This window comes from Mastigoproctus giganteus, chromosome 3 (assembly GCF_048544385.1).
Source record: "Mastigoproctus giganteus isolate SK-2022 chromosome 3, ASM4854438v1, whole genome shotgun sequence".
Classification (NCBI taxonomy): Eukaryota; Metazoa; Arthropoda; class Arachnida; order Uropygi; family Thelyphonidae; genus Mastigoproctus; species Mastigoproctus giganteus.
Genome location: NC_143577.1, coordinates 223,090,346 through 223,103,535, shown reverse-complemented (window position 1 = coordinate 223,103,535; position 13,190 = coordinate 223,090,346). Strand labels below are relative to the sequence as shown.

General features: G+C 37.2%; 1 protein-coding gene across 1 annotated transcript in view; it reads right to left on the bottom strand.

Annotated features, from left to right (window-relative positions):
- Positions 1–12,470: 12,470 nt before the first annotated feature.
- Positions 12,471–13,190, bottom strand: part of LOC150088783 (small lysine-rich protein 1) — a 45,668-nt gene continuing 44,948 nt past the window's right edge. The window contains exon 3 of the mRNA XM_090370893.1: positions 12,471–12,953. Coding sequence (XP_090227019.1) covers positions 12,818–12,953 — 136 coding nt within the window. The 3' untranslated portion in view covers positions 12,471–12,817. The remainder of the gene's footprint in view (positions 12,954–13,190) is intronic.

The window sequence follows — 13,190 nt, the reverse complement described above, 5'->3', positions numbered from 1 at the left end:
GCAGATCCCATAACCTATTGCAGCTAATGATCACCTGATAGTCTTGGTGGAGAAGTTTCTGGCACCTCCCTCGTTGAAGTCGGCAGTGATTTGTGCCACTGTTGCTCTCTGGTTGGCTGAAACAGTGCAAAACAGACGTCAATGGCCATGTTCAACCACCAACTTTCTCCAACCACAATGAGATGTTATTCTAGAAATGGCGTATTCCCAATACTCTTGGTACTATCGAACGGGGATAGCGCAATTTCTCTACAACCTCGCGACAGAGTGACCCGTGCGTCAGGCACCCACTACCACCCTCTTTCAAAGTCGTTTAACTCACGACGTTTATCCACACTGACATCGAATTATCGTCTATTGTGAATGCATTGTACCTATATACCTGCCAAGCAGTTGTTTGGCCGCTAGCAAGAGGGGTGACAGAGTCGCATTTCCCAGGAACCCGGTATTCCACAAATTGTCCTTTCAGTGTAAATTTCTGGCATAGCCTCTTTCTGTACATAGCTATGAGCAAACTGGGTCTGCTACTTAGTTCATCGATCTCAAATTACATCGGGCCACGAACATGCACTTTGCCATCAGTTGCATTACTATTGCTGTTGACGTCGCGTGTTAGGCGCATCAGCAACTTACGTCATACTGTGCCGTATATACAGTGTTTCAAAAATGGTCAATAATTTAAAGGTGAAAAGTATAAAAAATCAAAACCAAACTATTATATTTAGGTCACCAGAATAATTAAATTCATCTGTAGTGCTGCGTCTTACGTCTGTTAATTGCGTGTGTTCTACGGTCGATTTGTCTGTTTGCTGGACGAAAAACCAGTTTTTGGTGAAAAAAACTTGCTATCTACACCTGAGACCGACTAACTCAGCCGCGGAATGAAAAAAGTCCATTAAATTTCTTTGCGCCATCGACGGGATTCGAACCCGGACCTTTTCCACATGGTGTGGGGTGGAGGTGAAAAGTACAAAAAAAAAAAAAAAAAATCAAATTATTATACTAGGGCCACCCATAATTTCTTACATCTACCCATATATTTATTTGTCTGTAAATTGCGCGTGTTCTCTGGTCGATTTGCCTGTTTTCTGGACGAAAAATCTCCCCAAAAAAAAGTCCATTAAAGTTCCTCGCGTCATCGACGGGATTTGAACCCAGGCCTTGTCCACCCGGTGTGAGGGGGAGGTGAAAAGAACAAACTAAAATAAGCAGAAAAGTCCCAGGGAACATCGGGCCGCAAATGAACCGTTTTCGAAATAATGCACATTTTATTAAGATCCGCCACTATGGGAGCACTAGTTTAGCAAAAAGCTGTGAATCCTTTGCTAAGGGTGGTTTTATTAAACAAAAGATAATACATTTTTAATTTCAACATCACAGGATTTTACAGGATGTTCTTTCTAACACTCTTTCCTCAACGTGAGGTGTTATGCTTCTGGGCCTACCTGATGAATGTACCCTGATGAATGTGCACCTGTTGGGCTGCCTTCGGCGAAGAAATGCTTCTTGGTACAAATGTGCAGCCTCGAGTGCACTGCCGTTGGCTTTACCATACATGAAGTGCATGTCCGCATACTCTTTCGTTGCTGTAACCTCTTTTCATGTTAACTGTCCTTGGATAAGTACTAGTATGCCTGCTACGTCTCAGAGCATTGAAAGAGGGGAAACGGAGAGGATGAGCATAAACTAGTCAATGGTGGCTCCCAACTCTGTACAGTTCACCTTGTCAGTGGTGGATCCCAACTAGAAATGTGCAATATCTCAAAAACGGTTCACTTAAGTACCCATGTTTAATAGGCTATTTTGCATATTGTCTGTATAGTTCACCTTTAAATCATTGACCATCACTTTTGAAACACCCTGTATATCTGTAAATTGCGTGTGTGGTTGATTTGTGCTTACTGGACGAAAAGCCTGTTTCAGGGAGAAAAAAGAATGTTACCCTCGACAGTGACTCATAACTTGGCTGCTCTGTGAAAAATACCATAAAAATTCTTTAACGTGATTTGAAATCCGATCTTCCCCATCCTGTAATTTGTCTACCACATTGCGACAGAGTGACTCGTTCGTCAGGCACCCACTATCAACCATCTTTCAAAGTCGTTTAACTCACGACGTTTATCCACACTGACATCGACATCGATTATTATACCAACTGTGCTAATACCACCACTTTGCTTATTGGAGGCTTGAATCTCTAGAGCAAAGTTTCCGTCATCCCCTTGTCCCATACGTCTCCTTCAACCCATGCACGGTACTAAGTACTATAGGTTTTGATACCTTTCGTGTTTGGGGTTTTCATAAAAAAAAAAAAAGGCCTCAGTATTGCACTAGTCTACATAAAAGGCAGAGCTCTAACGGAAAAATATATATTGCATTTTTACTTAAACTGTATGCCACTACTAAGACAAGAGTTTCTACTCTTTTGAAGTTAATGTGGTGGAACACACAAGATCAACTTAGCTTCATTTTGACAAATATCCTCAAAATCAGGTTTCAACTCTGCTCAGACTTTTGGGTGGGCAGGTAAGCATTGTGAAGACCTGATTAACCTAGCAATAAGATATATCCATAGTCTGTGAAATCTGGTCACAGGGTTGCTCATACCTTCACAATGCCTACCTGCTCACCAATGACACTCCAATTGGAATCGAAACCAAGGGTTTGGGGAGTGCTATACACTTTAAACAAAAAAAACAATATACCTCTCCATTGGAACATTTGCCTTTTATTCATAGTAGTGTGATAGCAAGGCAACTCTTGGCGAACTGCTTCCAAGGATATGACACTGATGCATTAGGAGAGCAACCCTATTTTACCCATAGCCATGTACAAAAATATGCTATGCTCGACATGTGCAACTTCTAATTTTGTGTGTGTGTGTGTGTGTGTGTGTGTTTGCTGCTGTTTTTGTTCCTTTTCAATTTTCTAAGAGGGAACCTAGGCAATGAAGCATCAGTATATTGTGCTTATAAAGTTTATGAATGGTACGGTTAGTTTGCCTGATATCAGGGGAGAAACACAAGTTTCTCATGGAATACACCATGTGTCAGAAACTGACTAAAGCGGCCAAGAGATGAGCAAAACTTACAGCACCTCTTGTATTGATGAGATTCAAACTCTGGCATTTCCCATGCGATGCTGACGTTTTACACAGTGTAAAAGAAATAGTCATTATAACCACTGTGATACTCTCGAGGGTGCTTAAATATGAAGTAATAATAATTATGAAAGAAGACACTTTGGCTATCAATGCCAAACTCGTGGGTCCTGTAAATGTACATTTCATACTAAAATATGCTGCAGCACCGAGTATTTTAATACGAACTAAATATGAAAGAAGGGCTATAGAGAAATAATAAACAAAAAAGATTACTAATTATATTAAAATGAAATGCAATTAAAACCTAAAAAATCTTTCTTACAGTAATTTGTATTCCTTTAGAGCTGGCTAGTTAGTTGAAGAGTTTCGGCCATATCAGCAACCTAGGGCATATTGCATATATGTTTAGTGCCTGTCTGTAAACTGAGTGTTGTGATTGCTTTGCTGGACAAAAAACCGGAATTTCTGGGCATAAAGCCATGTTACCCTCGCCTGAGACCGATTAGCTCAGCCACGTTGTGAAAAATGCCCCATAAAAATTCCTGCCTCACTGATGGGATTTGAACTCACCCAGTGTTGGGAGAATGGTGATTATACCATTCTCCCAACACTGGGTGGGGAGAATGGTGATTATACCACCTATGCTACCCATGAAGGCTTACTCATTTAGGGCCTCAACAGGGCTCTGAAGCAACAGTCCAGTGCTTCCATAGAGGTCAATTTGGGGTTTTTTAATTGCTATGGGAATTTGGCAGTTCCTAAAGCAACAGAATATTGTTTGGATATATATTTCTAGAGTATGTGGCACCTGGGTGCCAAATGAATTTTGGTGGCATATGTGTATGTGTAAAGTAGCAAAGCAACTAAGGATGTGAGATATCAGTATATTGTGTCTATAAATGGATATTTTTGTCAGTTTTCTGGATGAAAAACCAGGGTCATTAAAATAAAAAAACCATGCAACCCTCACCTGGGAAGAGTAATCCAGCTACGTTGTGAAAAAGCCTAAAAATTTCATTGCATAATTGAAGAGATATGAATTCAATACTTTTCCACCTTGTGTGGAAGGTCAGCAATGATAAAAACAGTTGTTGTTATTGGGTTTTCCGGTGCATCAGCTACTTAGGCCATATTTTGCTGTATATATGGCTATAAATTGCACTTGTTCTGTGGTTGATTTTCCGTTTTGCTGGATTTAAACCACCAAGTGAAAAAGGCTCATTAAAATTCCTTGCACCATTGACAGGATTCGAACTCAGGTCTTTTACCACCCAATGTGAAGAGGCCATATAACAACAGTGCTATCCTCGAGGGCCAACATGGCAACATATTAAACTAATAAGAAAATGAAAGATTGACATTCCAGTAAATTAGGGTGTTATGCTCATTTTAAAAATCATTAGCACACACTGCTTGAGCGCCTGATGCATTGGGGCTCCTGATGCAAAAAAACTTTATGTATTTGGACATGTATCCCAACTTTTGAGACCCATAGAAATATTGGCACCATAGGCAGGTAATATATGCATGATATACTGTAGTATAATTCCTTTGCTACAATATTCCTTTCAATACCCTACTGACTTCATGCCACGTCATATTGGAGCAGTGATTTCAGAGAATGATGGTCCAACATGCAATTTGCTCATAGTCCTAATAAATTGGCAAGGCAGTGTATTTTCTTCAAAAATTTTTTGGTTGTTGATAGACCCATTCTTCAGTGACAATTTGACTTTCAATATTCTAATTTCCCTATTTAAATTATTTTTGAACCGATCAAAAACATGATTCAATTTAGTGACAAATCAGGCCAATTTCAGTGACATCCTCAGCATCGTTCGAAGCAAGTCTGAATCAGGTTGTCAACATGTGAGCATGCATTATTGTAAAGCCGGATGGGTCGTTCAGTTTTCTCGGTCATTTAGGTACAGGGGTTTCAAATATTATTAATACTGTTTCAGGTTGATTCTGGCATGGATGCTTTGAAGTTGAACTAGAAAAGACTATGGTAATTGAAGAAAACAGAAACCATAATTTGACTTTTTTTTCCCCCATGGAAACTGAGAACATTTCTGCTCCATTACATTTTTTTCTTAACCACTCTATGAAAGCAACTTCTGATTAGCAACCTTCACCATACACTCCCAATATCCTATTATCCTTGAAGTTGTTGCCACATTCACTCAGATATACCAGACAAGCTGTACTTGCTACGTGGGAATCTGAAACGCTGATGGAACTGATATTCGGGTGACACTCAAGCCAAGTGGACCCAATTTCAGACAGTCTGTGACAGCCAAATCCTCTGCTTGAACCTTCACGATGGTGGGACTGTTAGTAATCCTGGGTATAACCGCCATGCACAAGCACACTGTGCGTGACCACCCAGGTGTGAACCAACATAAGCAGGGGTCAAGGTGTTGCACCCACACCACATGGAGGAATATCGCTCCTCTGTGTTACCAGGTAATACCAGGTGGTACATGACTCTCATCAACTGGTGCAATACCACTATTTTGCTTATTGGAAGCTTGAAATGGTGGAACTCATGTTGTCTTCAGAGCTAAGTTCCGGTCAACCCTTCCCATCTCTTCCATCATGCAGTATGACTGATGGCTTTTGAGGTTATGATGGACATCATGGCGAGATCCAATCTTCCTTACATTTCGAGGGTACAGCTCTAAAACAGTGTTCGCAGGCTGGCTGCTAGTTAGTACACCGGACCGAACCTATTGGTAACTATCTAGGAGGCTTCCAGATCAGCTAGTGTATAATCTTGCTACCTCTACTCTGCCAGATAGTGACTGGTGGGAGTCCAAGTACTGTGTATGTGGGGGACATTGTCGAGGCCACGTTATGGCAAGGATCTGGGTATTTTCTTACCATGTGTACAGCATATCCAAAAATTTCACTACTTCATACAACATGTGTTCCCCCACTTTTTCTTACTATTGAATACTCCATGAATTGTCAAACTAATAGAGTAAGCTTATCTGCAAAAAGATCTAAACCTCCCAAACACTTCCTAGTTCATTTCACAAATATACATGGTCTCAGTTCTAATCTCAATAATGTCCATTTCCACTTGCAGTCTGCCAAACCCCATGTACTTTTTCTGAGAGAATCTCAGTTATCGGTTGATTCCCTAAGATACCAAGCACTTAGGTCTGTAAATTACAGCATCTGGAAACTAGCCTGTGAAGAGACCTGATTGAAGTGTTTAAAGCTTAAAAGGATTGTGCAAACTAAATGCTGATGGCATCTTTATGGTGCACAAAACGCAAAAGGGAAGCAGCTATGCAAAAATTTGCTTTCAACCAGAAACTTTCATTTGGTGTTGTGAGAGTGAGTTGTATGAGTAAATTTAAGGAAGGGTTAGATAAATTATTCAAGAGGATGGATAAATGATGTGGGTAATTTTTGTTTCAGCTGATGCTGTATAAGTTTGCTTCTTTACATCATTTGTCAATACTAATCCTAACAATCACTTTGCCTACTATGTCATATTTGTTTAGGGCCAATACAATTTATTCAGTTCTGTAACCATAGCAACTTTATGCAGGGTTATCTATATCAAGAATTTTTGAAGGAGTAAATAAACTGTACAGCCAAATTATTTGGACAATGAGTAAGGCTATCTAAGATGATGGTGCATTTAGAATATTATGTTCAGATCTAGAGGCTGCCCTTGAAAAAAGATAATTGTCATCTAATTTAATGGTTCAAAGTATTATTAAGCTACAGTTTTTAAAACAACAATAATATCAGTAATACAATTTATATCTGGTTGAATATATTATTTATAATACCACAAAGAAATGTTAGCCTAGGAATTCTGTTTTGGTATCAAAAATTACTGCCAGCAACAACTTCAACAAGTATTGATTAATCCATTTGAGCAACTGATTCTTCAAAACTGTTTTGAGCAATATTCTCTCTTTTTGGCTATACTGTTGAAAATAGGTCCTCTACTGCCAATTATTGGCCCATAAAACTGATGATTATGGGACCATAAGATTCTCCCTCTGGAAAGGCTTATGGGTCCAATTTAGATTATTGTGGGGTGGGGACTCAAAAACTCCAAGTTGTCTCTCACACATATGGAAAGCCAATAATCCAATATAGTCAGAAATATCTCAGGCATCCTTGGCCTCTTCTGAAACTTCCAACTGGTTTTGAGAAGCCCATTCTAAGCAAAATTGCTGAAATTTCTGAGCAATCAGAAATTTCAGTGATAACATTATAACTTACAGCAGCAATATATTATATTGTTTGTTTTTGCAATATGTAGACAGGTTACAAAATGAAGAGTATCAACAGAGAGAGTCAACTGAAAATAATGAAGACTGAGTGACACATAGGTGCACCCAAGGATATTTTCTTTTATATTATGTAAGTGTAGTGTCAGGTGATGATACCTGTAAAAAATATGAATGTGAAATCCTTTCCTAAAAAAGAAAGTTTCTGTGTACACTACAGGAACCACACACACATCAACATGGGGTCCAATTCTTGAAGGTTATGAAGCTATGGATAATTGAAATGTAGTGTGTATTCAAATATACCTATAAAACATGGACATATATGCAAGCCAACACATGAATAGCCTGTGTGCTAGTAAATGGTGCAGTCAGGTCATTCTGTGTTGTAACCATTAATATGTTTATGCTTTTCAATGAATATGCTGATATGCATATTCGTGTGCTAGTAAATGGTGCAGTCAGGTCATTCTGTGTTGTAACCATTAAAATATTTATGCTTTTCAATGAAGAATATGCTGATATGCATTTTGTGTAAGATTTTGCAACAGTAAGAGCAATGTTACCATTGAGGAATATTGGCAACAGTTTCCACAAGGAAGAATCACAGATTAACAAGTGTTCATTAATGTTCATCAAATTTTGAAAGAAAATATCTCAATCCCAAGTGTTATTGACACAGTGTATGTAGTGTTTAGTGTCAAGTGACCAGTGGTTTCCCGCAACTCCATGATCTCTTCTCTTGTGTTGAATACAGTACCATGTAAAAGCCAGACAGTATGAGTGGTATATGGTTTGTTTTAGTGTAATGTAGGGTCACGTTCATTTGGCCTCTTAGCCCAGGAGGCCCATAGAACATCACCGAACCCTAATTATTGTACCAGACGTAGGGTGCTGGGCCAGGTAGTAGGGATTAGATGCTCTGGTGGGGTGAACCCTGGTGTCACTTGAGCTTACCAGAGAGGGACCAAAATATATATATACATTCTTGTTGGAAAAGAGTGCAGGGGAGATAGCATGAGTTAAGGAGTATAGGCAGAATGATGACAGAAAGCCTTCCACCAAGAATTTAGGAGTTAAGGGTATAGAGCGGCACCAAATTCCAGGCAACCCAACCTTCACAAGGTGGGACTGTTAAGAACGGTAAAAGTATTAAGGATGGTAGGGAGATAGGAAGGGGATTAGGCAATGGCCTGGACAGCCGAGTGGTCACTGCAAGGGTGCATAAGTTGGTTATTGGAAGTTTAATGGCGCATAAGCATCTAAGGCTATCATGCGCCAGATGGTGCATAAGTACACGTGCCTTGAGTAACAGGGGATTCAAGCCCATGACTGCTAAATATGGTGCTGTTTCTTGTATTCTCTGTCTTGTGAACTCCTCTGACCATGTGGTTGTCCCGGAGTATAAACAGAAAATTTATTTATTTATTTTATTTAGGGGGAGTACAGTCATAGGTAGGGCACCCTATGTGGAGGGAAGGATACAGTGTTATCTGAACATTGAAAAATACCACACTGGCCAGAACAGCTGAAGCCAGTGTCAGCAAATCCCATGCCAACCACCCAAGGGTGGACATGGGATCAGCAGGGCAGAGGGAAGTTTCATGGGTAGGTTATCCTCACTGCAGCCAAGTCGTGGGGGGAGGGGAACCTGTCAACAGAAAAAAAACACATCAGTCAGTCATCAGTCACACACCTGTCATACTTACACATACACAACACTTTTTTTATATATACATATAAGGCCAAATATATTCGGGGGGAGTGCAGACAGGTAAACAAAAACAAATTTCATCTTTCACTCACACATTTGCTTTGCCGTATTTCATCCATCTTCTTACACACAGACCAGGAAAACACCCCAAATATAACAACTATGGTAGAGACACAAAAAATTTAATTTTATTTTTTGACAGATCAAAAGCATTTAATTGGTCACTGTATAGTTTACACACATGACCAAGCATTTGTACCACAATTACACATTTTAACCTGCAGATATAGAAGTATAAAGTCACTCATCCCACCACGCATAGCCACTTGACACAGTACCTGGATATAAGCAATACACATATTTTTCTGTGTCATTGACAGCCGAACATCTAATATGTTCAGGATGTGGAGTAAAATTGTCGAAATGACAGTGCAGCCTGAGTTAGTAATCAAAGAATTTACACTGATCTCAATGTTCTGCACATAAAAGACCCCAGGGGTTCACATCTGGTGAGTATGGGCTTGGCACATCCAGGATTCTGAGCTGGATATCATCATTCTTCTCTCTCTCTCTCTCTCTCTCTCTCTCTCTCTCTCTCTCTCTCTCTCTCTCTCTCTCTCTCTCTCTCTCTCTCTCTCTCTCTCTCTCTCTCTCTCTCTCTCTCAATGATTCCCTTCTACTTCTGATTCTTGTTCTCTCTCAGGGTAATTCAGATTTTTTTTTTTTTTTTTTGGCTGATGCAGCATAAGCCTTAGGCTTCCTTGCACCATATAGCTAATAATAATAATAATAATAATAAATTTGGAAAACAGTAAACAATAAAGGATTACCCATACCATATCCAAATGAATTCAAAATCTTGAACCTGCAAACATGGGCAACTAGTTGGAACTCAGCCACTGGTTAGGTGTACATCCCCATTTGTATGGTAATGTTTTGTTACCCAATGAGTCAACAATACCAGAAATTCCAATTTGTGGACATATAAGAATCCATACAGAACAGCAGCAGAAAGTTATTTGCAAATTTGTTTTTCTACAAAAGTGTGATGGATTTTTGGAAAATGAACATGCTTGATTTTTGCAAAATGAACTATTGATCTTCTTAAAGAATGCTCCTCTGAAAACATAACTGCAGATATATCAGCATGATGGAGTACTTCATTTCAGTAGGAAAATCATGCAGTTTCTGAATAATGGTTTTCTGGCTTGTTGAATTACTGACTATGGCAATAGATTGAATTGGCCATTGGATCTTAGCTCCTTAGACTACCATATATGTGGTAACATGGTAGATGAATGCAAGGTGGATACAAGATATGAATTACTTTATTGAATTTTTGATGACACAAAACATGTTAATACATCTTAATTTTCACTGGCAAATGTGTCAGATTGGGTGCTCTGCACCCAAGTTAATGGCAGACTATATAAACTTTCCAATGTAATCATTTTTCAATTTGTTCAATATAATATACAATGTAATGTAATTTATGTACTGCACAATGTAATGTAATCTTTTTTTTAATAAAAATATTTGTTCCAATATCAGATTCCCCCCAAAACAAGTACATTCAAATACCTGTAGCCCAGTAACTGTTGAGAATTGGACACATATTGATATAACATTTTTCTCTCAGAATGATCTGAGAAATCACTTTCTTAAGTTATGACATAAAGTCATGGGAAACCCTAATCTGAATGAAAGTGAGAAATGTTACATGGTTTTTTTTTAATTCTTAAATCTTATGAAAAACACCATATTCCATATTGAATTAACAAAAATAATTAGTTTACTGATCTCTAAATACAGGAAACAAAGTTTCCCACACTAAGTACATTTAATACATGGCTTCACAGCCATGCCAAATATATTAAACACATTAGTTTGCTACTTTCTGATGATGTTTCTGAACCCATTTTGGGATTCTATTTCAAGAATCTCATATTTAATGAGCTATGCCACATAAAACTATAAGCCACAAGTTTTTCGCAGGCAGAGTCTGGCCCATAGGTCAGGTCATTTGCATAGCCTTGCAAGATGTGGCTTTATTTATTTGCGATTCTCCTTTGCTCTAGGTTGGCAATAGCCAATTAACACAGAACTAGCTGAAAGTACATAACATATTACCTTAAAATTTTATAATTTAATATTTTTGTGTTGGTATCTTATGTAATTCACATGTATAAATAGATTATTTTTAAAAAAATTTAAGCAGTTTTTAAATTGTTAAGTTTCACTGGTATGACTGCAATGACAACTGTTTTGTTTAAAAAGTTTCAATTTTTTTAATAGTATGATGTACTTTTACTTTTCTATTATGATCTTGAATTAGGGAGCAATATATTCAAACTGAATATGGTGGAAAATGTTTAGCTATGGTTCGGGCAAAGACCTAAAAGGGCTCACAGGTCCCTTTGCAAAAATAAAAAAAAAAAGGGTTTTTTTTTAATTAAAACATGTTCTTTTAAACTATTCAATTTGCAAATAACATAGATTTTGATAACAGAAAGCAATGACTTGTGTTCTAGTAATTCTTTAAACAAAACTTGTGAGTTGTAGTTTAATTTTTAAAAAAACTATAATTTTTTAAAATTAAAAATTTGCTTCTAATCTAATTACCACCTACAGCTATATACATATGTTATATTACTTTAGTATTGTGATAAAACTTATATGGATAAATATAAACAAATATAAAGTCAAACAATTTCCAGATAAGTAATTTCCAATATACATGAACTGCAACAAACTGGTGTTTGTTTATAAGGCAAAAAACTTGGGTGTCGGAGTGTTTAATTCATGTGGAATCTCTCTGTTTTGCAGGTGAAGGGTATAGGCAACGGAACTGTACTTTAATGTGTACACAAATGCCTGCACTATCTACTTCATGTTTTCTAAGGTTGTAGTCACCCGTTGACACTGTGAAAGCAAAAGAATGGAATGGACAAACACAAAATGTTTGAAAATTTCTTGCAGAAATAATGAATTATATTACTTCAATAAAGTCATAACTTTTGAAGCCACCATAAATATTTCTGCACTTTTTTCATTGAGCTTGTTTGCATTTCACTGTGGGAGTCATAAAACTCTCTCTGAGAGTTAGACCCAGCCAAGGTGTGCAAGTGTTAAATTCATGGGCTGCAGATCAGACACAACTGCCTTATTATATTCTAAATTCTTTATCAACAGCTGAAGGATTATGATGATTAGCAGGTTTTTTTTAATGAAACAAGCAAAGTAGCTAATAAGCTAAAATGAAAAAAGCTTTTTTACTGAGAAATCAATGGTCAAAAATTGCTGCAAGAATGTGATAATTTATGCATGAACATGCATATTTTAAAATAATTTGAATTTAAATCATTACTTACATGTAAATAGATAATCTTAATTTACTAGGCACCAGTAGCCATTTTATGTACCTAATCATTATCAACAACCAAATCAGTAAGTTATTGGTTTCAAGTCATTCTAATATCGTAGCACTTAAGATCAAGTTAAAAAAACATCATTACTTTATACTTCTCTTCCCTAGTTAAATCTATTTTGGATAGATCTAAGAGTATTTAGTCTATTTTTATAACAATATGTTATTCAGGGTCAAAATTTCCAAATTAGTTAAATTATCCTTCAGAAGTTTTAAAAATAATTCCTTTTATATGGGGAGGTGTATCTAGTACTTTTAAACTAATGGATAACACATATAAAGTAACAGTTTTACTGCTTTAGTTTTTAAAGAAACTATTTCTTTTTCTTTCCTTTTTTAGCACCAGACCATGGGAAGCCACGGGCAACCAGGACATCAGCTACATTATGACACATATAGTAAGCATTTTCCATTGCAGCTGGACTCATAATATCAGCAGGTTCTTGCTTCCTGCAAAATAAACACAGATACTTATTAAGTGGACTGAATTCAGTTGCATAAACAAATAACAAAAATAACTGTTTTTTTTTTCATATAAAATATAATTAATGCCAAAACTATTACATTATCATTCATATAAATATCGGAATAATAACATAATATTCTCTTATAAAAAAAATTAAGAATTGTTTCTGATAGAATAATATTATTTAAAAAACTTCAGTATTGTGGTATCAGTTTACTTAT